The 26,094-nt window shown below is 36.6% G+C and overlaps 2 protein-coding genes across 2 annotated transcripts in view; one reads left to right on the forward strand and one right to left on the reverse strand.

Annotated features, from left to right (window-relative positions):
* The window catches only part of LOC131692185 (protein muscleblind), a 782,320-nt gene extending 758,138 nt beyond the window's left edge, over positions 1–24,182 (reverse strand). Inside the window, exon 1 of the mRNA XM_058979064.1 lies at positions 23,448–24,182. The gene's annotated coding sequence lies outside the window, so the exon portion shown is untranslated. The remainder of the gene's footprint in view (positions 1–23,447) is intronic.
* The window catches only part of LOC131687327 (uncharacterized), an 83,836-nt gene continuing 80,832 nt past the window's right edge, over positions 23,091–26,094 (forward strand). The window contains exon 1 of the mRNA XM_058971404.1: positions 23,091–23,244. Coding sequence (XP_058827387.1) covers positions 23,210–23,244 — 35 coding nt within the window. The 5' untranslated portion in view covers positions 23,091–23,209. The remainder of the gene's footprint in view (positions 23,245–26,094) is intronic.

Raw genomic sequence — 26,094 nt, forward strand, 5'->3', positions numbered from 1 at the left:
TTGACGCAAATCCCTTAAAACTAAAACACACTATGTGTTTCAATCAAACGACTGATCAAACGTGATGTCCCGTTCGAGCAGAAGTTCTGTTTATGCCGATGAGACACAAGTGAAGCCGAAACTTGTCTTGGCTTAGCAGGCCTATGCGAAAGCACTATGCTATATTTCACCCTAAGGAGGAAAATTTGGTAAAACCAAAATTTCTTACTAGGGTGAAAATTTGTTGGTAAAAACCAGTCTTTGTACAGGAGGGCACAAATCCTTATTTCATACTATGTTGCGTTTCGGCTTCGCCTCATCAGAAACCGACACTAACACATTGTCGGAATAGATTAGCGCCGGCTTGACGCAAATCCCTTAAAACTAAAACACACTATGTGTTTCAATCAAACGACTATAGCATAGTGCTTTCGCATAGGCCTGCTAAGCCAAGACAAGTTTCGGCTTCACTTATGTCTCATCGGCATAAACAGAACTTCTGCTCGAACGGGACATCACGTTTGATCAGTCGTTTGATTGAAACACATAGTGTGTTTTAGTTTTAAGGGATTTGCGTCAAGCCGGCGCTAATCTATTCCGACAATGTGTTAGTGTCGGTTTCTGATGAGGCGAAGCCGAAACGCAACATAGTATGAAATAAGGATTTGTGCCCTCCTGTACAAAGACTGGTTTTTACCAACAAATTTTCACTCTAGTAAGAAATTTTGGTTTTACCAAATTTTCCTCCTTAGGGTGAAATATAGCATAGTGCTTTCGCATAGGCCTGCTAAGCCAAGACAAGTTTCGGCTTCACTTGTGTCTCATCGGCATAAACAGAACTTCTGCTCGAACGGGACATCACGTTTGATCAGTCGTTTGATTGAAACACATAGTGTGTTTTAGTTTTAAGGGATTTGCGTCAAGCCGGCGCTAATCTATTCCGACAATGTGTTAGTGTCGGTTTCTGATGAGGCGAAGCCGAAACGCAACATAGTATGAAATAAGGATTTGTGCCCTCCTGTACAAAGACTGGTTTTTACCAACAAATTTTCACCCTAGTAAGAAATTTTGGTTTTACCAAATTTTCCTCCTTAGGGTGAAATATAGCATAGAAATTTAAGTTGTTTGAGAGACATTTTAGCGTAATTTTTACCTTTTTTGCTTTTATCGGAGTATCGGTTTGAATCGCAATTTGCTATGTGATCGCACGCCACAACTCGTAACTCCGGAACCGGAAGTCAGATCGGGATGAAATTTAATAACCATTTACGGGGGCGCAACTACTTTCATTTGAGACTAAGTTTGGTTGAATCGGTCTAAATATCTCCGAGAAACCGATGTGACTGTTATTCTGAATTTAGATACGTCCGCCGGGGCTTCCGAAACCGATGATGGTGGCCAATGTGGCCATAGAGACTTTGAGTGGCTGGTAATGATCTAATACTACAAATCGAAGCAGTTGTGGTCACATTTTGGAAAAATTTTCACCTTTATACATTCATTGCAGAATTTATTAAAATCGACATTTTCTGCGTGATCGTACTCATCACCCTGTAATTCCCGAACCGGAAGTCGAATCCATTAAAAATTCAACAGCAGTCTATGGGAACGTTGTACTTTTCATTTGAGACTAAGTTTGTCAAAATCGGTTTAGCCATCTCTGAGAAAAATGCACATACATACACACACATACATACACAGACATTTGCCGAACTCGACGAACTGAATCGAATGGTATATGTCACTCGGCCCTCCAAGCCTCCGTTAAAAAGTCGGTTTTCAGAGCAATTGCTACACCTTTCTATTGAGAAAAGCAAAAAGTTGCAATTGTTTAAATTATATAAAATCAAGGAAAGTGGAGGTACGAATAACACTTAGAAAAACAAATTCTAAAAGATTTCCACCCTGTCTTTTGGTTGAAAAAAAAAACACTAGTCTCAATTCCGACCAACTTCTTCGCGTTCCGGCTCCTCAGCATTTCGGATAAACATGCATGAATAATACAAAAATCAACATTATGCAATATTTTCTTTATTTGTTGCCCTTGTACGCTTCCTATCGGGGTGGGTTTTCCGTTTCCCACACATTGCTGCCTACTGCACCCTTCCCAAACCAGTCTAGCGCTTTGTTGGGGACATGTCTTTCGACGAGTAGTTTCGGCACAGCAGATATATTTTATTTTATTTTATTTTATACTGCTGAGTTTTCCCCTTTCGTATCAACAATCGGTTTCTTCCCTCCGCTAGCTGTTTTCATTCCATTGAAGACGGACTAAAAATATGCTCCCGAAACGGTCACGAAGCGGAGAGTAGCGTCTCGTCGAATGTGTGTCGCACCTCTTCGTACCGTCTGCAAACTCTAATGCAGGCTTCACCCCTTCAGTTTGGGGTTGGCAGTTTTCCTATCTACAGCCGCAGCCGATGCTCATAATATATTTATGAATTTACTTGACTATATTGGATTTTTCCTCTTTGGGATTCTTTTATTTTTAGTAGCGTGGAACTGGTGCAAAGGTTAGCTGACTTGAACATTTATGTTTTCGCTTACGCGCATGTAATTGGCCTTATGGGACCAAATCCGTAAAATTGAAATTTATCAGGAATCGGATGGTCCAACCGCTGTTCAATATACAATCAATGAAAATTGTTAAACATAACGCGATATTCAAGCTGTATTTCTTCTGGGAACTATTGGACTGGTATATACGTTACATAGACGTACCTCTTTTCATGCGATAATTACCTTCTAACTTACTTCTACTCAGGCGATTTATGCACTGGTCATTAATATATGGTTCGTTAGAGGTGTGACAGGATAATTACTCGCTGGAGGTAATTTTCGACTAGATGTGATAAGGTTCATTCTTCTGTGGGCATTTTGTTAGCATCCGCTACTAAATGAAACATGTTGAGGTTTTAAACATGTTTAACAAGTAATGGCCACAGTATTAAACAGTAATCATAAAAACTGTGTACAATAAAGTCATCCCAAAACTAAGAAAGGTTGAAACAGACACCATATATGTCAACCCCAAAACTCATATACAACCCTTACGCATCCAACATACCCAACTGCTACCTGCTTTGCAGTAAATCGCCCTATCGTAAGTATTTCGCAAAATTACAATACCGAAAGGTTCTCTGCTTCCGGTCTGCACCGCATAAAGCCAAACTAAAAATGCTAATAAGGAAACCTTTTTCACTGCGAATTCAAGACTGCCCCAGCTGGGCCTTGAATTCCGCGATAGGCCGAAATGGGTTAACAATGTTCATTTAAATTCTAAGCAAATTAAAAAACGAATGAGGGAGAAAAAGAGCCACAGTAAAAGGGCTAGATTTGTTGCATTTAAATCACGAAATTCACCTGCGTCCCGAAAGACAACAGGCTTGCGGTCCCATATTCGTGTACTCTTTGTATGCCGTGTATCAGAACAGAAATTCACAATCAAGTCAAGACTACGTTTTGTTTCTGTTGGTATAAATCCTTCTAAATCCAAGCCCGGTTAAGGCAGAACTATAATCAAGTCACAGACCTACCCACCGTCTGATTTGTAAAAAAAAGCTGAGGGGTACCCTTTTAAATCCATTTTTTTTCTGACAGGTTTTGCAGGGTCGATTATCAAGGAGAAACGATATCAACTAGAGGTATTATAACTTAGGAGCATCATCTGCTGGTCCAGCGGGAAATGCTGTCCAGATAGGGTTTGAACATCAATTTCTCGTTTTTTGTTCTTATTCCTGCTGTCTACGGAACAGGAAAAATGTTTTTTAATTCGTGAAACTGGTTGAACTTCAATATGCAGTTCACTGATTCGTTGTGAATTAGAATAATGTTGAAAATTTCCCACGGTTTTGAAATAAGAGCATAGACATATTTTGAGGACTTGACTGACCACGTGATGATTGATAGAGGAATGGAAGCAACATACCACTATCGGCAGCTCCTTGATATCAATGGTTTTGTACAAAGTATTGAAGTAGAATACTTCTAACGTTTCAATATCAAAATATCGGCTGTGGCAGTCGCATCAGATTTTGAACGTTAATAACTTCCATCATACTTAATAGAATGATTTTAGGTTTAAGGTAATTTTATCGAAAATATGTTCCGCAATGTAGTATTAAAATTTGGAGTATGTGTAACATGCAATAATACCGAAAATACTGTGTTTTAAAAAATCTTTCAAAAACTACCGAAAATGGTGAAAATTTTCAGCTCAACTCGGCCAGTGCCGTAAACATGGTGCACCAACCGATCAATTAAACGATGAAAAGTTTTAAATATAGGTCCGCTACAGATTTGTTTCCATCAACATTCGTATTTGGTTGCTTGGCGCGAACGGATGGCTGTACAATACCGAGAAATATTTGTGAGCTGTACACGACTGATGGATGAATCAGTTTGTGTCGAAACGTGTTACTTGCAGAAGCCATCATTTTCATTTCTGATGGATGTAAGATAGCACACACACACGCACACACACACACACACACACACACACACACACACACACACACACGAAAAAAACCGATTTCAAATCATCTGACTGAAACTCGTTCCTGATTGGTTCCCGCTAATTTCATGAACCAAGCCGCAAATCTGGTCAGAAAGGAATGTCATTTCAGTCGGTTTCAGCAAGTCCACTTGTCAGATGTCCACAGACTGTATGTCAACAGCGGGAGAGAAGGTGATTATTAGGATTTATATCCGTGGATTAATTTGTGCAGCTCCGGTGTTAGAAAGCAGGAACAATTGGAACAAAAATCTCCCACCCGGAGAATATTTTCTTCGGCAAACAAATTAGCCCTTATCAACGCTATCATTCCACTCGAAAGAATTAAATTTAAAAATCTTTTCTTTCGCCAACTATTATTGTGACTACAACTAACGTTTCAAAATAGAAGCCCCATTTCAAAATTTCGGAAAAACCGAAGGTCGCGTTTTGAAAGTTTGTAACTTTCCTTGTACTCAACCAAAATATACAATGTTTAAACCAATCAGCTAGAAAAATAATCAGGAATCTTCTATAGGATTTGCAAGTATGCATAACTTACATGAATAAAGAAAAATTGATTTTCCGAAATCAATTATTATCTGTCCCACCATTGCCCAGTACTATTCGACTCGCGTATTTTAGTATTTCATTTCATAGTTAGCCACGCCTTTCTTGCTACATTAAACCATGCAACGATTATAAGACATACGGTTTGTTTGAATTTTTCGTCATTCGTTTACATGTTCCCGATTGTGGCGGCAGCAGAAGCAGTAAAACAGGAGCAGCAGATCAGGAGCAACCTCTAAAGTTCCCCAGCTGCTGCATACGATCAAAAAGTACACCGCCGCCAACTACATGTGTGTGACATCGCCAGGCTGGCAGGAAGGACTGGCGCATCCAGATCGTTTAAGGTGACAGTCGAGGATAAGAAACCGACTGGTGATAAGAAGGCTGCAGCGAAAAAAAACCGAACAAATCGACTACCACAGGAGAGAAGAAAAACCGCTGGTTGTGGAGGTAATGAGAAGGCCATATGAAGTAAACCGCCAGTAGGGGAAGATGGGGTAAAACGCACCCCCGGGGTAAAATGCACCCCTTGTTTATATCGAAAACTGCTAAAAATTTCTAGAAAAGGGTAAAACCAGTCGGAAGTCCTTCATAGTTAACTTACACTGTCAAAGTTTGATAACCGTACACAATAGCAACTCGAGAAATAAACAAAAAACAATAACGTGCTTTTCTCGTGTAATTATTGTGGCTCGCGCAACAAGGATTTTCAGCTCTTATAAATGCTGTTTTACTATTATATCAGTGCATTCCAGTTCTATTTATAGCGTTGCTTATTATTCAGTCGCCTATATATGAAAAATCTACTAAATAGTTCACTTTTTGCTAAATTTATATCTCTGCTCCATCGGGGGCAAAATGCCCTCTTCTTTATTTTTGCTGATTTTTTAATCGAAAACAGAAAAATCGTTCTGAAAACATGTTAATTGCATAACCTTCGGCTATTTAATGGCACACGTTTGTGATATCCCGTTAGAAAACAAAACTACTTTCTTGTTCACCGAGCATTCTGCCCCGCTGTTGCGGTGCATCCTGCCCCGTTGTTGTAGTGCATTATGCCCCGTTGTTGTGATGCATTTTGCCCCCGTACAGGTGCGTTTTGCCCCGCTTATTTTTGAAAAGGTAATTTTCAATGATTTTGAAAAATTGAATATTTTTCATGTTTCTGTATACTTTGCAAAGCGTTGTGATTGTGATTATAGAGGAAAATGTTGGCTAGACGATATCATTAATTAAATTCTTCCAATTGATGTTCTATAGCTGAGTTATGATCATATTTCCTTAGGGGGTGCGTTTTACCCCATCTTCCCCTATGAAGTAAACTCGCGCGTCCGCAATATTGCCAAAACAGTCCTTTTCAGGACTAACAAAATCTACTCGTGAAGAATTATTAGTGCAAATTTTCCGGTAATGCTATTTCTCATGTTTCTAGCCTGAACAGCGCTCACCTATTCAAATTGTGATAATAATTAGCGGATTTTTTTCATCGGCAAATGATTAGAAAATCGACCGACCAATATTTAGTATAGTAGCGCGAATACGCACTACTATCACTCTCTTGCTCGCTCGTTTTCGTACCATGCACCTTTTCATTCCTTTCTGCTACTAATACTAGCATAACATAAACGAATACGCGTTTTTCCACCACCATCCATTTAGTGGGCAGTGTTGCCAAACGCATTTTCAGTTTTTCATTAATACAATTTCAACAATATTTTCAAAGAATATTGCGGATTTGAAAAGAAGAAAAATAGTTGAAGATGGAAAAGAATTCCCAATTTTAATTTTTAACCAAAATTATCATAACGAATAATTGGAAAATTTCCCATTCAAACGTGATTACGTTCAATAGCATTAGATTTGAATTAACGCCCCGAAGTGTAGTCACGACACTCTGGTTATATCGCAGACATTACGTGACAGTACAGTAATTTTACAATAATTTACAGTAAGTTTTAGTGTTTTGCTACAATACAAAAACAATAAACTTTAACGTTTTTACAGTAAATTTCAATGTAAAATAGACTTTTACAGTGAAAAAGGGGGGTGGTTATGTATCTTAACATTAAAAAAATCAATTTTTTTCCATACATTTTTTTCTCCAAAACAGTAAAATTTACTATGAATTCACTGTATCAGTTTTTTGCTGAACAATGAAATTTATTGTAACATGAAATTTTATTGTAAATTTACTGTGAGAACTTGGCATCGAACAGTGTTGAAACAGTAATAACTATAATATTTATTGTTTTATGATTGTTTGTAGGGTAAATGCTATTGTAAAATTCTATCCGGGTACCGACCCATATTTTTTACTTACTCGAAAAATAATTTCAAATATCACCACTCTAAGGGTAGTAATTCACCCCGAATGACTAAATTGAGAACAGAGCTAGTACGCCTGTCAAAGCATCAGCTGCCGACTATCAACAGTGAATTTTATTGGAGCGATAGATCATAGTTGCTGCTTGATAAGTTTTATCGTCCAAAGTTTGAATGCTCATTTCTCAGATATTTCAATGGACAGTTTACTGACCACAGTCGACATTGTAGCCCTCAGTGAGAGTTGGTTGAACTAAATGGTCCTAATTCTAGAGCTGGTGGTGTTGCAATTTATCAAAGGACCACTGCATCTACTAAGGCTATTGGTCATTAAATTGAACAAGTCAGTGAAGAGCATGACGCGAATTTGTCTGGCGGATAATAATGGTGATATTTGTGCAGCAGAAGTTATGCTAAAAGGTATTAAAACGTTGCTGTATACATTTCACCACATACAACATTTAAGAAAAGCAATTCTTCGTTACACATAATTTATTTCCTTACGCTCGGAAAAATATCCCGATGGTTGTTTCGGGAGATTTTAACATAAACATTTCAAAGCAGGAAAACATGAAATTTGTTCATTTCATGAATGAATGCCTCAAGCTTCGTCTTATTACTGATCCTTCACAAACTACTACACTTGGAGGTACATGCATTGATCTAGTGTTTGTCAAAAACTGCAATGTAGAAAGCCGAAGATATATTTCGTACTTTTCATATAACAGGCCATAACTTTCTTTGATTGATCCGATAGAGAGATGAACGATCACTTTGTTATCAGTAATGAGAGATGGCCTTTGGTCACGGGTGTCTTACAATAATGTTGTATTGCGTCTATCACCTGAAGATTCCTCTTCAGGGCAAAACACTAACAATATTATCTTTGTCAAGTTGGTTTAAACATTTGAACGGAAAACGAAACGCACTTGTCTACCTCAGCCGGTCCCCGCACAAATCACTAGCAGACTGAGCAATGAGTGATTTGTGCGGGGACCGGCTGAGGTAGATCAGTGCGTTGCGTCTTCCGTTCAAATGTTCAAATCAACTTTACAAAGATAATATTGTTAGTGTTTTTTGCTCTAAAAGACCTTTGAAACGCAGGTGGTAGACGCAATACAATATTATTGTAAGAAACCCGCGACCAAACGCCATCTTTCATTAATTGATCCAGAAATAATCCTAATTGTATTCTACTTCACTCCGGTTATGTCTCTGACCTTACCCACCCATCTATTTTCTCCTTTTGACATGCATTTAGATAGTATGATATTTAGAATCATGTTCCTCATTAATACCAAAGCAATTAGAATTATTCATGCTCATCCGATCTTCGGTAAATAACAGAAGACAGCAAGAATTACTTTAGGATAGAGGAGAATAGGAATACATTAACACACAAGTTGCATACGAATGGGAAAGATAGAAAACCATGCGATACTAATACAAATATAATGTCAATCGCATGCTGAATTGGGACAGATAGTTAATAATTGTAATTTGCTGAAGCTAGCTAGAATTTTACAATATAAACTTCAGAAAATTTAGAATCGGGGCTTCTTGAGTGCGCGCTTCTTTTTGTGCGAGACTAATCTTATATAAATGATCAAGGCTCGGCCCATGTGCCGTGCGTACCTCTGGGTACCGAGACCTTAGATCACTAGTGTTGAAACTAGGCGCGAAAGAATCGCGAAAGACAGGGTAGTTTAGGGAAGTGAGAACATGTAAAAAAACTAGGGAAAAATATAAAATGTTTTTCTGCTCGGAAAATAGAGTTCCATTGTATTATCTTTCTTTCAGCTGGTTCATGAGTTGTTCCTCAAGTGCTACCGTATACGAACGAAATCGCCGTGAACTAGATACTGTGCTTGTGCTGCGTTGCGTGGGCGATTTATTTAGCTGCTCTCATCTCAGCGGTGCCTAAGGTATTCAATCTGTGGTGGGCACATCGGTGCATATAATAGTTACTTATACACTACACATTATTTCTACAGTTAAGTTGAAATTTATTTCTTTCTGGACATGGCAAAGTGAATTATTTCACAATTTGCATTGTACTGACGCATCATTCTATTGCCGGGGTTATTTTTAGCATAGTTTGTCCAAAAGTATTGTTCTTGAAATAAATTAAGAGGTCTTAGATGACGGCTAGGTACATTAAATGTTATTTACGAAAGTTGTACACGTTGAGAAATTAAATTGATAAAGCAAAGCATGGAAAATTCGTAGCGTTCTTTGAGTGTTTGAATGTTAATGAGCATGCTTTATATGATGGAAGAGGGAATGTCGTCCAGGTTCGTTTACAAGGTGCGTTCAAAAGAATTTATTTTTTGACTGATTAGATGTGTTATTCGTGCTGGACAGTGTATGGGTTCCACACTACGCTGCAATATTCCAACATTGGTCTGACGTTTATATTTTATTGCGTAAGAGTCTGAAGCGTTTAATAAAGCCCAGCATATTTTTTACTTTATTTATTATTGTATCCTAATGTTCCACAAATATGAGCTTGGATTCTACGATTACGCCTAAATATCGTACAGATTCGCTTTTTTTCTACGAGTTTGTTATCTAAATGTATGTCGGTTGGCAGAGCTACAGAGGCAGATATGTGGTGTCTTCGGCAAACTTTCTTAGAGCTTTCTTGCCCAATTTTTTATATTGGTCGAATTAGGGTGGTCCTTGTGGTTAGGGTGTTTGAGGTATCAACTTCTTGGATATGTAAAATTCAGCTATATTGTATTCTATAGAGTTGTAGATCAATCAAATTGAGGCGGCTTTTCTGAAGAAACTTTATGGCTATCTCTGGTCGTTCATGTGTTATGATTTTTGCAATGTTTAAGGTAGGGGGGTTCTTGAAGGGTTGGTTTTCTGTTAATATTTTCTTGTGTGTCAGTTTCTCGCTAATACTTTGTTCTAGAGGTTTTTGGAACTTTTGTAAATACATATTTTTGTTGAAGCAAGGAGGTTTCTATCTCTTTTGTTTGCGTAGTTACAGGCGATTTTCAATACGAAAATACGAAATCACACACATTGACTATTTCTCAGTTGATTTTACCATAAGAGATTGAGCGAAGAAAACATGACCCCTAATATCACTATTTCTCATTTCTCACTTCATACATTGATTTAACGTTAATACTTTGTTTGAAGCACTTTTAGAACTTTTTATGGCGTATATTTTTGTTGCCTTCTTGTGTTTACTAGTGACCTTGGTGTATCCGTCTTCTTTTTTGGTCATTCCTGCGGCCGGTGTAAAAAAAATCTTTTCCTCGCATTACGGGCCGTCGATTCCCGATGCAAAGACAGTAAAGTACGAGTCAGATGATGCATCGGCTTCCGTCAGCGTCAGCGGAGCGTCACCGGTCCGTCAGGATAAGTTACATGCAGTTAAATGGAGGCATTCACACACAACATCAACGGCACGGAACGTTTTGACGTACGGCATGTGTGAACGGGCACAAGAGAAAAGTATTAAACTTATCCTGACGGAACGGTGACGTTCCGTTGACGTTGACGGAGGCTGATGTATCGTCTGAATCGTACTTAAAAGTGCACAGAAAATGTCTAGCAACACAGTGTACATTCTAAAAATAGTGAAAAATGGTTTTTCGGAAAATAAAGTTCGATCCGAAAAGTGAAAAAATACGGCGATAAGAAAATTTGGCATAATCAAATAATTGGTGTTTCACCAGCGACTTGCGACTACCAGGTGTCGCCCCAAAAATCTTCACCCGAAAAATAGGTGGCAAACCAGCCGATCGGTGCTCAGCTAATTTCGTCCGCATCCCTTGTCACCTATTTTTTATTGGGTGTTTCATCGGCGGTGCTATCTTTGAAAATGAACCGCCTTGGATATTCAACTGTTTTTTTGCTTTCTTATTTTATTGCAAATGAGTAGAGGTTTTGATTCTTTTATATTCGGGATTGCAGATATTTTGTCGCATGTAAATTTTGGGCGTTCGTTGATGTGATGGCACTGTAAGGGAACACGTATCCGCCGGTCGGCCAACTTTTCTTTGGACTGAGCAAACTAATTTCTATGTTTGTTTGGGGTTTGTTTTACCAACGGGGGAACTGATCCACAGAGCATTCAATGTGCTTAGGGAAAACACATGGCCTGATTTAAGTGGAATGATGACTTCAATCATGTATAATGTTTGAGAATTGGCAATTCGCGAGAGGGATCGGGGACCGGTTGGCAATTACCTTCAGTTATGTCCGCACGAAGAATAAGTGTTTTTCTGTCATGTTCATTGGTTAGCGTTCAATTCTATCTCATGCCCCCACGCGAGTCTGGGTGTATTGATGATATTTGGTCCTTGGACAGGCGACGACTGGGTACTGTTGGCCTTCTGCCGGTGGTGGCAGAGTGAGGGGGTGCGAGCGGATCTGGCCGGGAAGACAATACCGTAAAGACGAATTGTTGTTGGGGAGTTGGCTCCAATGGGACTTTGATTTGACTGGTGTCGATGATCGCGGGTCGATGCGTACTGAAGGTTCGCCGCATCTGTTTTGGTGAATCTAATTTCAAGTTCCGTTATTGGTAACAGGCCCGTGCATCGGGTTAACTATCCTCTGTATTTCCCTTCATGGTTCGATATAATCGTTCGTATACGTATATTTCACAAACAATCCAATAAGGAAAATAGGAAATACTTTCGTTGATTTATAACATCTCGAGCTATCATAACTCTGTCTGTATAACGTGTTATCACTCGGTAGTTTGCAACCCAAAAATATATCGTAGGGAAGGAATATCAAAATTAGTCTAAATAATGTCGCAATAAATAGTGATCCGGCCCATTACGCAGATAAGATTAGCTTTTCTAGGCAATACTCCCACGGTCGGCTGTGTGGGGTTGGAATTGCTTTTGTTTGGTAAACGTGGGATACTCTCGGTGGCCGGCTGCCCAGAGTTTGGAAAGAACCAAAAACTAAACAAGATCTTCTTTTTTGAGCGATCGTGTTCTCGAAGACTAAATAAACTAGTACCTAGTGCTTTGCAGGTCGGATCGCTTGCTTGGAGCGAATCCTAGACCCTATATCCTTCCAAACCACTAACTCCGCGACATCTATGGAACAGTCTGATGAACCTTCTATATGCGGAATGTTATATATTATTTATATTATTTATATATTATTTTTATATTTATTCAAACGATCGCCGGGTAAAATCAGCACCGACACGATAGAAACCACGAACAAATTTGTCGCGTGATTGAATATTATTAAAAATATAAGCAGTGCTCCTCATAGCCGGCTATCCGGAGTTCAAGGTGCTCATTTTTCTAATCGTATTAATACAACAAATAAATTTCCCAAATTCTCTGCAGCCGGGTGCCCAGAGCAATTATTACATGATAACGCTATTGACACATTTACTAACAACTCTCCCCTTCCCGTGATACATGTGGAGATGCAGAGGATTCCTCGGTCTCTAGTAGCAACATGTATCGGACTAACATTCCTTCCTTTCCCAGAAGATCTGCATTCGGACGTAGCCGGCGTCGGTATTGATCAGCATGCAGGGATCAGAATAGATTGTACAATGTGGCTCATCATGTTATTCCCAAACATGTTGTTCCAATGAACATTTTGCAACCTAATTTGGTTCTGGTCAATAACGGAGTAGCAACTACGGGCGATCTCTTATGCTTATGCTTATGCTTATGCTAAATGTATGTCGGTTGGCAGAGCTGTATTATCCTGCAACATGAGGCCAATCTATGTCGCTATTCACCTCTGATACAGAACTGCTATCCCTTACCTCCCCGCGGTGCAATCCCACGGCAATCCAACGATGGTTTCGGATGTCCGATTGAGTGCCTGATTAAGAAACAGGAACTAAAAAGGATTGTTTCCATATTTCTGGGAATGCTTCATTTTTCAGTGACATGTTGAAAATATGCGGTAATGGTAGCGTGAATTCTTCTGTTAGATTTTCTAAAAATACTGGTGGAATTCCGTCAGCTCATGGTCCTTTTGATGCGTCTAGGTTTTTTAGTGCAGTGGAATTTTCGTAATTTGGACATGTCATGATTTCTTTTTCGATTTTACGATTATATTCTTCATGTGCAGTGTTAATGACTATGCCGAGTTGGGAGCAAATTTCTAAATAGCTTTGTCGATCTCTCTTGCACATTTTATGTGCCTTGTGTTCGCTATTTTTAAGTTTTCAGATGTTGGTTGGACAAGTCAGGTTGTTGACTGTCATAAGCCTTTCTTCTTCTTTCACTACAATTAAATAGAATTTTGTCACTGCTTCGGTGACATTTCCTTCTATATTCAATACATTTTGCCAATTTATTCTACATATCCTACGTCTGACTTCTTCAAAGTCAGTTTTATGGTATTCCGGCGCTTCCTCATACACCAAGTCGTTCGGAGAAGAGTTTTGATGCATGAAGAATGGATTTTCGATTGCTGTGTGAAATTCTTCATTTTTTCATTATGGAGTGCATTAACACAGAAGTCTTCAGTGCAGTTCGTGAATAGCAGGTCTAAATATGAGTTTTGTCTTTTTTTACACGGTTTCTTTGATGCAGGCCGAATTCTGATATTGGTCAAATAAGTATTAAAGTGTTTCGTTTTCGTCTACGACTGGGAGTAAGATCCATTCGTTTTCAATGTCTACAATGAAGTTGGAGTTACATTGATAAATGTCGCCATAAATATGTAGTTTTTCGTCAGGTTCCATGTTTGACATGATAGATTCTACAGTTTGAAAAGATAATTCAAATGATTTTTTTGAGCAGTTTGAGGTGAAAAGTGAGACTAAATGATTTTCCCTAAATAAATATATCAAAGCAAAGCAATGGTACTACATTCAGTTGCGTGTACAATGACAAGTGGAAGAATTCATTCTTGGCTAGAACATACGATGAGTGGTTTACGCAACAAGCGCATTACCTTCTGAACCGCCGACTGAAGGAGATAAATAATACACGTATAAGTGGACTAATAAAATTCGAGTTATCTGAAAAACCAGATAAGCCAATCTCAGAAAGATACTTGAAAATAGAAATTAATCGATTTGAATCAAATGTATCCCTTCATTAAGTAGCCTTCAACACTAATAAAACAGTAATGTCATGTTAACTTACCAGTAACCAACAGCATTATTATTCGTTCATTAATTTCACGTTTGTAGAGGGACTATACAACATTTCGCATATCTGTTAATAATCTGGCAGACCTTTATCTAATAGGTACAATCTCACCTCCCGCTTGTCCACGCGGTATTATTTTAGACCATATGCAACTTTGGTAAACTGCGAGAAAACGAAAGGGTTGATTGCGTCGTGCAAAATTAATGAGCTAGTACTTGGACATGGGTTGATTGAACAGTACTGCATACACACATAAACGCATTAAAGTGATTTTTCAGAATCGTATGGAAAGGGTTTCCGGCGGCTTTTCCTAGAAGTTAGTAAAACTGGTTTACTTTGAATTCTACAAATATCAAGAAGAGGGACAGTTGAACCCCTACAATCGCAGTGATAAAATCTATATTTCTGGGAAGTCAATAATTATAATTATTTGCACTGTCGATTATAATGCATTAGTCAGGTGTACGTTATGCTGCAACGAGGGAAAGGATGTATTTTACTGGTCTGAACACGACAGTCTTTCGATGGATGTCAATCCCATTGCAATGTTTTGTATTATTTCACTGATTGATGGACAGACGTATCAACGGAGCCGGACGTTCTAATGTTGAGCCGTGTCATGATAAACAGAGGTGCACGTATTTTAAAATATCCAATATATTGGTTTATTTATTGGCAACAAATCCGTCTTTGTTGAATAAAATTTGAAGTGGTAGAGAAAGTCCCGTAGTCATATAGCCCAGTAAATTACCATTTCTAATCGTTGAAAGTGAAATATGGACCATCTCCGCCCTTTCACACGGCAACCCTTCAATTGTCAAATAAAAACAGTCGGTGACGAGCGAACGTACCTTCTCATTGAATTCAGTATTGCTGATAATTAAATTAACGAACCTTGATGCAGAATGCATTCGGTACGGATTTCAACTGGACAGAAACTTTGAAACAGTGGTTCGGTATTGAAGAGATGTCATGACTAAATGAGCAGAGCGAGCGCGTCGGAATTTCAATACAGTAATGAAAATTTCCGTAAAATCTGTACTAATGATTCCGTACAGGAAATTGCTAAAACGTGTTCCAGCTGTTAATGAGAAGCCAAAGTTAACTGACGTGTGGAAGGATTCTAAATCAATTTCCTATATTTCTGTTTAGGCAGCCTAATTGATGATGAATCTAGAGTTTGATTGACTTTTGAATACAATATAAATGATACTGTTGTCTTCAGTTCAAGTCAGCGGAAACACATGCACATCTACGAAATATTGTAATTGCTCTCGTAACTGTATTCATAGTTATTCTATTTATTCAACAAGTATGCTTGGAAAAAGTATGCTTGGCTTTAAAAATGAATAGGGGAATTATGGGTGAAACCGATGTCCCACAACATTTCCCAGAAAGTAAATTTTCCTTCTTTTTATAATGACATGACAGAATGCAGTCAGTGCTGTCAGTTCACTTGCCATAAAATCAGCATGCAAGAAAAATTTTTAATTAAAAGTAACGTAGGTTAAATAGGTGATAGCAGTGAAATAAAATGCCTCAAACCGTTGAATAGACAAGATCGGAATTAGAAAGCTTTTAGGGAATACACAAATGACGGAGCTTTTTTTTGGCGATTTTTGACCCCTCCCTCCCCCCTCGTTGCATTTGGTCACAAAATTCTAACCTCTCCTCGTAAATAACGTAGCATTTACCTACCCCCCCCCCCCTCATCCTATGCAACGCGGCTGGTGTATTAAAAAAATTATATATGTTTTTCAATTATTTTAAATACATGTTATTTCAAAATGTTTGACGACTTTTATCAACATTTTCATTATAACAGCAAATTGCGTTCAAAATAATATTTTTGTTTTGAATTTTATATGTCAAGGGGAGCATGAAGAGAAGTTATTTCAGTTCATAATCCTGCAGCTGTTAATGATTCTAAGTAGCATGCGTTCATGTAAATTACTAAATTATGTTTGGTTGAATGCGAAAAGAAAATTTAATTCAGCTACCATACTAAGTCTACTAGTATGCAACATTGGCAATCACCCTGCAAATCGACTCTTTAAAAGAGGACCGGAGGGCCAAAACTCTTATACCATTCGATTCACTTCATCGAGTTCGGCAAATGTTCGTGTGAGCATGTGTGTTTGTACACTGAAAAGAACGATATGGTAGTTCTAACTACAGAGTCATGGTAGAAAAAACCATGTGAACTAAAAAGTTAAATTTATCATGAATAATGTTTAGTCTACCAGAAAATGCTTGAAACTACCATACAGTTCGGAAAAACACTCAATGTGTTTTTTACTATTTTGTGTATTTGATTTAAGCTTTATTTCATGACTAAAATAACCTCTAAAATTATCAATTTCACTATGATTCTGGTTTCAATTTGGAATGGATCTTCAGACTTCTATCTGTTTTACCACGAACATGGTAATAATAAAAGGAATTACCAGTGTTTTTCAACTGTACACGGCTTCATTTTAAAATCACTATAAATATGGTAATGTTTCGAGTAGTGAAAATGGTGTCCGCCATGTTGTTGAAAAATAGGATTTTTTTCTCCAAGAGCATTTGTTTGTTCCACAAATTAGTTTTTTTAGAAATGAAAGTGAATATCGAAACCAAAAATAAAAGATTGCGTTTCTAACACGCATTTTATCATCGGTGAGTATAATAATAACAAAAATTATTTCTATGATTTAATATGATTTCATTTTCCATGTATTAAAAACCACAAAAAACAAGTTTCATTAACTCTATTTTGAGTCCTAGAAACAACAGGCGTACGGGAATCTTATCGGCAAGATCTTATAATATGCTTGTTATAAACTCTGTAATATGGATTTTGGTTTCTAGGTCACGATATTACAGTTCCATACTAAAACAATGAAGTAAGGTGCTCAAAAATATAATAGCATCTAGCTAAGGAAATTGCGACGTGGAGCTTCACAATTAATATTTATGCCCGATTTTTTCACATATATTTTTATGCGCGAATCAATAAACGAACCAATAAACAAAACCTTTCAAATTTATTCAAAGAAATATTGATCATATATCACATATACTATAGTATTACTATAACATAGTGAACACCAAAAGTATTTTTAACCAACTAACAGTTTTCAAAACAACCATATTTATGTTAAATCTAACCGTTGTACGAAAATAGAAGCATAGTTAATAATACCTTTATATCACCATGAAATGGTAAGAAATACCATGTCTCTATGTTGGAATGGACATGGTACAAATGACAGGAATCATACTCAAGACAAGTATGATATATTGTCTACCAAAATTCACTGGTACAGCCCTTTTAATTTAAACCTCTAATATAGTAGTTTATACCATGGTCTTCGTTTCAGTGTAGGTATGTGTTAAACAATGGCACATTGGTTACTCGGAGACTGATTTTCTCAAACTTAATCTCAAACAAATGGCATGGCGTGCTATTGAAATTACTGGCTGAGAGCTGCGATCATACAGTAAATTCCCTTTTAAACTGATACCACCATGATATCTAGATGATGCAAAACTCATTAAAATGGGTGTTAGATTACTTAGATTTGAAGTCTGTAGTCGCTTTGAGCATATTGGCCACCTAGGATAGTCTTTATGCCCCAGAGAACTTGCCAATGTTCAGAGTAATTTTCACAACTATTCCTCAGAAAATTCTTGTCCGATTTCCACCATCTTCCAAATTTGAACTGATTGATGCAACGCTTCAATTGGCTGCTATTGAATTTCATCCCGATTTGACTTTCGGTTCCAGAGTTACAGGTTGGTAAGTGCGGTTAAATAGGAATTTCCCATATACATGTCCATATACCTGTTCCATCATAATACTTAATCGGTTAAGAACCACAAAATGTGATTATTGGATTTGTTTTGTTTTTTTCATAAAACGTTTATTTGACACGGCATTTGCAAAAGCTTTTTTACGCCGGGGTTTTTTTACATAACATGTTACAAAAGTTCAGGTTTAGATTTGTTAGAGGCTACGCGAAAGTATCTTGATTACAAAGTAGGTTCGTTGTGCTGGTATTATACCTACGGAACTGAATCCTGATTCATCCTAAATATGTAGTTAACCTTACCTTTGATGAATAATTGCACAACTAGCTGTGGGATGACTCGGCTCTTTGAATATATCAGACCCAAAATGCCTACACCCAGCATACTTTAAACCGACAAATTCGCACCCATTGAATATATGTGATCAGATTTGATATATCGAGACATTAATTTAGTAAAACCCACTAATGTGCAAGAAACTATGAAATAATTTCATTTTAAAGTGTATGTCTAAACCACGTAATGAATTTGGTTATGCGTAAAAATCACTTTACTTTCTCCACTCTCAGTACACGGGGCAATTTTTATGATTTTAAATTAACCATTTGCGCCTTTCTCATATAGAAAGGTAATGCAATCACTCAAAATCGTCAACCCAATCCCGGCGATTTTTTTCGACTGAGGTAGGGTTTCTGATTTTTAACATAGGCGTAGTGTAAGGGACCGCCTGAAAACCCTCTTAGATCACCCCTCATTACACCCCCCTTTAGACCATCACCCCACCCATCCCTAATACTTCTCCTCTCTACTGTATCATTTTTATACCACCACTATATCATCAAGCATACACAAATAAGCTGGGAGGGATCGGTTGTGGGTTATTCACCCTCTTCACATCCCCTCCCCCGCATGACAAAATAAGTTTGCAGGAAGACAACATTGAACTAATCCTGATTAAGCTAATTAAAGAGTATTATTTTTTATTTCATGTGTTTCACCGACACGTAGCTCATCAAGTTTGAGGCTGGCGAGCCATTGTGTACAATTGAAAGGTGTACTGAGTAAAGTAACCTATTTTAACCCTATGATGGAGGGTACCTCATAATTCCATTATTTACAATTAATTACATTAATTACAATCGATGGAATGCGTATAAATTGACATCAAAAGCTTTACTTCGTTGTTGATGTTTGGGTGCAACGAAAACTCGAATCGAGTATCCCAATTGCCCTGTCATTTAAACTATTGCGTTTCTGTTTACTGACAGCTTTTCAGGAAGGAATTATATTTAAAATGTTTCTTTTCTCCGTGTTGACATAAAAAAAAATCGAAATAATGATTTCTTTGACAAAAAAGTTTTGCCTTTCTCATATAGAAAGGTTATGCAATCGCTCTAAAAATCGTCAACCTAATCCCAGGTCGAAGGGCTAGTTCGTCGAGATCGACAAATGTCACACAAATGTTTTTTTCACATACACACAATGTATGTGTGTATGTGGAAAAAATGTCACCTCTGTTTCTCAGAGATGGCTGGACCGATTTACACAAACTTAGTCTCAAATGAAAGGTACAACCTTCCTATCGGCTGCTATTTAATTTTATGTTGATTGGACTTCTGGTTCCGGAGTTACGGGTTGAAAAGGGCGACCACACAGCAAATTCCCATATAAACTGAAACGAAAAATTCTCAAAGGGGAAGTAAGGGAAAATTTCAAAATCGAAAAAAATGCATAAAATGTTGAGATTTGATGCAATCTCGAAAAAAATTTTTTTAGCGAAAATTGACTTTTGACGAGTTTTGCACCATATCGTATTCAGAGTTGGCAGCACCCTCTCAGATTCTAATGAAACGTTCTGTCCATGAGAACTTTGTCACAAAAAGTCACTTTGCATATTTTGTTTTTCTTTTGAAAAAGGCCAAACTTTTTTCATCATTTTTTTCAAATGGCTATAGTCTAAAAAAACAAATCCTACAAAAAAAATGTTGTAGGAGTGGTTTTCACAAAATTAGTCAAATTTTAGAATAAAAATATTGAAAAAATTCTTCATTAACTCCTATACTGAAAAAAATCGATTTTAAAAATTTAAAGTCGATTTACAAAAAAAAAAAATTTTAATTTGGATGAAATTTTGTTCCATGATAGATAATTATGTTCCCTACTTACCGTCAAAAATTCAAATTGGGCACTTTTAAGAAAAAAAAAAGTTATTTAAAAAAAACTTTTCCTAGTCCAAACTGAATTTTTTTCTTCAGTGTTTTTTTTATCGAAAACTAAACCAATGAAAGTCATAATCATCTCAGAATCCAATAAAACTCAGTTTGTGATAAGATATTATCTAATTTAGCAACTAAACATATTTTCATTAAGAGGTCAACTACTTTTTCTTTTTTCATGAATTCGATTTTTTTTATTAACTCTTTGAGAATGTTTTTCCAAATTTTCATAAAGATCCGAGAAATAGATCGAAAGTTACAGCGCTTCCAAGCGCGCTTCGTCTACCAATTGCAGTGGTAATTTGAAATTTTAATCTCGATTATCTCGAAATGTCGTTTTATTAAAAATGGATTTTCCGTGATCACGATTGCCGAAAAACTACGCAATCAATTTTCTTAATTTTTTTTTTTTCAATTGATCGTAATTATTTTTTTCTCGTACTTTAACGATTCTTTTTTATTCCTAATATTTTTTTCATGGATAAGAATTTTTTAATACAATTTTTAGAGCTTAAAACAGCAATTTTTTTACTAAAAACGTTCTCGAATGCAGGAAAAATTATTGTTACTAATGGAATTTTTTGAGCTTTGGGATTTTAGATGATCTTTTGGTCTCCAATCGTGATCACCGCAAACCTCTTAAACAAAAAAGGGTTTCGGGGAAAAGCCATAACTCCGCCAATTATCAATTTATTTTAATAAACTAAGGAAGAATCAAAGAAAGAAATAACCACCACAACATTATGTACTGAATTTTACATAACCATTTATTTATTTTTATATATTACATTTGTCTTAAAACTATCTTCATGCATGCTATTTTGTATTATTTCTATACAAGGAAAATATTTTTGGTTCTTTTTCTTAATTAGAATTCCTTTTCGTCTCCCCAGGAATAGGCACAAAACTGTGGATTTTTTTGAGTTCCAGCTATTGTTTTGGCGTTATTATACAGCTCTTAGAGTTCTGATATTTTGTTGTACTGTTCAGTAAATATGTAGCAGAAAATTAATTTTGTGATATTTTTATCAGTTTGTTCAACTGTCCAGTTATATGAATCTCGGGGACTTTTTATGGTATTTCCATAGTCGCGAGCAAGGCTGACTCTTTTTGCCATTCGCTTGAGAGTGCCACCAATAACATCACAGGGTCCTTTTTCATGGGATGCTGCAACAAAATGCCATTCTGCGCTTAACTCATACTTTGACTGAAATCCACACAAGCTTGCAAAGTTTTTCTTATTTTTGTAATGTGCTGCTGCTCCATCAGACATAAAATAAATTTTAGAAAAGTTTGTCAATTGTTTCATAAAATTTATCAGTTTTGAGAGGAACAAATGAACTGCAGTCTTCAAGGCTCCCAATCTTCTTGTCTTCCAGTCTTTTCGTCTTTCAATCTTCCAGTCTTCATTTAAGTTTGTTATGAATATATACCAAATTCGTTACTGATATTTTTTGCATGTATCAGGCAACTAGCAGTTGGGAAAATGGATTCTGAGATGATTATGACTATCATTAGTTTAGTTTTCGATAAAAATATACTGAAAAAAAATCAAGGACACAGGAAGGATTTTTTTTTCGAATAACTTTTTTTCCTTGAAAGTACCCAACTTCAATTTTTAACAGTAAGTAGGGAACATAATTACCTATCTTGCAACAAAATTTCATCCCAATCAAAAATGGGATTTTTTTGTAAATCGATCTTAAATTTTCAAAATCGATTTTTTAAGTGTAGAAGTCAATGAAGAATTTTTTCAATATTTTTATTGGAAATTTGACTAATTTTGTGAAAACCACTCCTACAACATTTTTTGTAGGATTTGTCATTTTTAGACTATAGCCATTTGAAAAAAAAAATGGTAAAAAAAGTTTGGCCCTTTTCAAAAGACAGTCTAGATCATTTTTGGAAACACAAAGTATGCAAAGTGGCTTTTTGTGACAAAGTTCTCATGTAAAGAAAGTTTCATTAAAATCTGAGAGGGTGTTGACAACATTTGTTCGAGTTGGCGCAATATTCGTCTTTTTTGACTTTGGCACATTTTTGCATTTCTCATATAGAAAGGTTATGCAATCGCTCTGAAAATCGTCAACCTAATCCCGGCCAAATTTTTTTTTGACTTGTATAGGCTTAGGTAGGAGTATGCAATAACGGGTTGCTACTTTAAAATAATAAATAGTTTAAAATTTCTTAACGGATCTTCCTGCTTGATTCGCCGATGGTTTCAAGCGATGTTTCAGTGTCGACACATAGTATCTGAAAATCGTGGCTGTCGATCTATTATATGTACTATGTGCAAATCGTACTGAATATGTAATATACATTTTCACCATTGTATTGTATTGAACATAATGAAATCGTAGTTTGGACAAATAAGAAAGGCACAATTGCACCACTAGGTGGATTAAAACAGGTTTTTTGTAATTATGTTTAACCAAACATTGTTGACCTTTCGTGAAATACCATAACTTTATTTCAGAGCATTTTTTGTGCAAAAAAGGATTAATTTGCCGAAAATCTCATTCTTGGATAGTTTTGCTGTACAAAATACGGCTCCCCAGCAAATTTTTTTTAGAAAATTGTGCTTGCAAAAAAATCATGCCCGATTTAAAAAAGTTGCGTTTGCGAAACTAGTCTAGTTGCCAGTGGAAAATATGGAGATTCATATCCTTGTAAAGTTCCGTTCGAATCGGTGATGGCCAAGTTTTATAGTCTGCTGCTTTCTCATGGAATACCTCGCAAACGGTGTTTTGTTTAAAAGGTAAGCACTTATAATATGTCTCAAGTGTAAATCTTGTAAACCACGAAAAAACATATGACCATTCTATTGTAATATAAGCTAATTTAATCTCACGCATCTGGTATGTATCGGCTACAGGAAATCGATATATGTGTATTGTTGTAAACATTGTTTTCATTTCTTTGTCCAGTCAGCATGCGGAGTTTGTTATCACCCACACTTACCCACACAAATAAAACGCAACACATCGACAATATATCTTATCAACAATAGCTTTTCAATTTGCGTTGATATACGACAAACAGTTTATCGCTTTTCCACAGCGAAAATCCGATTGCTACACATTTGACAGTGCTCAATTTTTTCGATAGTTCAGAACCAATTTGTTTTCATTTGTTTTGAGATGCTCGCACGCGTTTTCAAGTTTGTCACAATGTGGTGTTTGTGCTACAAAACAGATGACTTTGCCTTTGTTACGTTTGTGTCTTGATAGTATGGGTTGGCTTGTATTTATCGCCTACTTTACCACTAGAATGAATGTCACCTTGGTAGCCCTCCGGTGGTAACCGAAAGAAATACCCACTAAAATCACGTTTCTCTATCACGAACGCGTGAGTTCATGACATGAACAGCGGAAAATCTGTGAGCTCGTATTGGTGAGATCTTCTCTGTTGTCTTAGTGGTTGGTTTCTTGCGTTTTCACTATTTCCACACCGCAGAGGATATAAACCCTCAAGATGCACACTGTTTTTCAAGTAAGGCGAAACACTTTGCACAGAATTCTACCGTCACAATTTCGCCGTTACTTTGCGACACCGGTCCCGGTGGGTTAACCGAATGGTCGAAGCGGACAGGCAGCTGGGTAGGTGGTTAACAACGCAAAAAACAAGAACATTGAAAGCGGAGAGCAAAAATAGCAGGCAACAGTAGCGCGAGCAGAGCGAAAAGGTGGCGTAATTAGGGCCGAAATTTTCTATTTTCCTACGAAACACACGAGAGTTCATTCTAAGTAGGGGTCGCGTTTTCTCTCATTCATATGCTCTTTGCATGGGACCAGTACAAGCAATACGCTCGGAAAAGTCTCTCCTAAAATTTTTATCATAAACAACCTATAAGAGATGTACAATTTATGACATCATTGAAAGTCAATGTTTTCTCTCTTTCTGTACGCTCTATGTCAACATTTTCCGATAAAGAAAAACTAGGAGTACGTGTGGTTCTATACAAGAGTGTGAGTGCAGTATTGGAGGGCAAGTCACTGCGCATGCATCGAAGCTGCTACTGGAAGGCTACCAAGAACGGCTGTCAAAATTAAATATTGTCGTTTGGAACAAACTTGTTGACTGGGTTGATTCGATTTTTCTAAAATTTTCCTAATATCCATTGGCGTTCCGTTTATTCCAAACATGCGATAAAGAAATATTTCGTTTTACGAGAAATTAAAACATTTTGCGAATGTTGTGCTACCTCACCTTGCAGAACTTCTAATGATGGCCTGAGCTTCTTTTGGAGTGCGATGATATAAACAATGTTGCCAAACCAATGCGGTACAAAAAAATTTAAAAAATCAATGATCTTTTAAAGCGATCTAATAAATAATGTAGGTCTAGTCAAATACAACACAAAACCATCTTTAAACAATTTAATATCTTTACTGTCAAAATCCTGATTTGCAGCTAAAACCATTTTACTTCAGCACCACAAATTTGGATGCGTTGTAATTTCTCATCCGATTAAAAATTTCTGGGAAGAAAAAGAATAGACCTTTCTAACGATATGCTATTTTGACAATCATAATGCAATTTTGGGACTACATTATAAAAATAACCATTTTTATGCGATTTTTTTGTGAATAATTTGTAAATAGCGCAACATTCTTCCAAGGAATCGTTCCTGTTCTAAAGATATTTTTGTTCCAATTATAGAAATTTGACATGTGTTATAAATGAAATGTATAGAATTCGCTCCAATTTTCAAGATTTTTTTTCCGAGTTCCGGAGGGCAGAGTCTTATATACTGATCGACTCAGATCGACGATTTGGAACAATGTGTACTCGTTTGTATTCAATGGACAAACTCTCATTCGTGTTTTTCAGCAATGGCTAATCCTGTCTTATCTAAACCAAATTCAAATGAAAGACCTAATACCAAGACAGAACACTATTAATTTGTTTTTGATTCTGAGGTTTAGTTTCCAAGATATGAATGTTTGAATGTGAAAAAAAGTGTTTTCAGTTTTTTGAAATTAACTGTCGAAATTGACAAAATAGATAGGCACTTCATAAATATTCAGACAGCTTATACTAATACCATTCCAACGAGCTAAGTTTTGTTGAAATCGGACTAATATCAAAAAAGATATTTAACATTGAATTCGGACGAAAGATTTATATTATATTCCATAGCTAGAAATAAGTCTAGAAACATGCAATATATAATTAAAGCCAAAACGGATAATTTTAGATCAATAGTGTCAATATGCCTTTTCTTTTGATACTGTGTGTTTGCTGATTATTCCCCATACAAGTGAGATATTTTCATAAATTTTCTTTCAAGTGATTGTATTGAAATAATACCTTCAACAAATTTATAGCTCTTACTTTCGCTAATAACTTTACTGAAGACACCATCTCGAATACTTTAAAAGTTTATAAACAATAAAATTTACATTCTATACAAAGTGGATTTAAGAACATTTCGTAAATATCACTTTATAGCTCGATATACTCCCTACACGTAGTATTCATACCTTAAACAAAGTTGTTTTAAAAGACAATCTCAACAAATTTGCTAAAGACACGAGGCCTGGTACTATTTTCTGAAAAATTTGATCGATTTTCACCAAACCGCCACTCCAAGTGAATAGAAACA

Source organism: Topomyia yanbarensis, chromosome 3 (assembly GCF_030247195.1).
Source record: "Topomyia yanbarensis strain Yona2022 chromosome 3, ASM3024719v1, whole genome shotgun sequence".
Classification (NCBI taxonomy): Eukaryota; Metazoa; Arthropoda; class Insecta; order Diptera; family Culicidae; genus Topomyia; species Topomyia yanbarensis.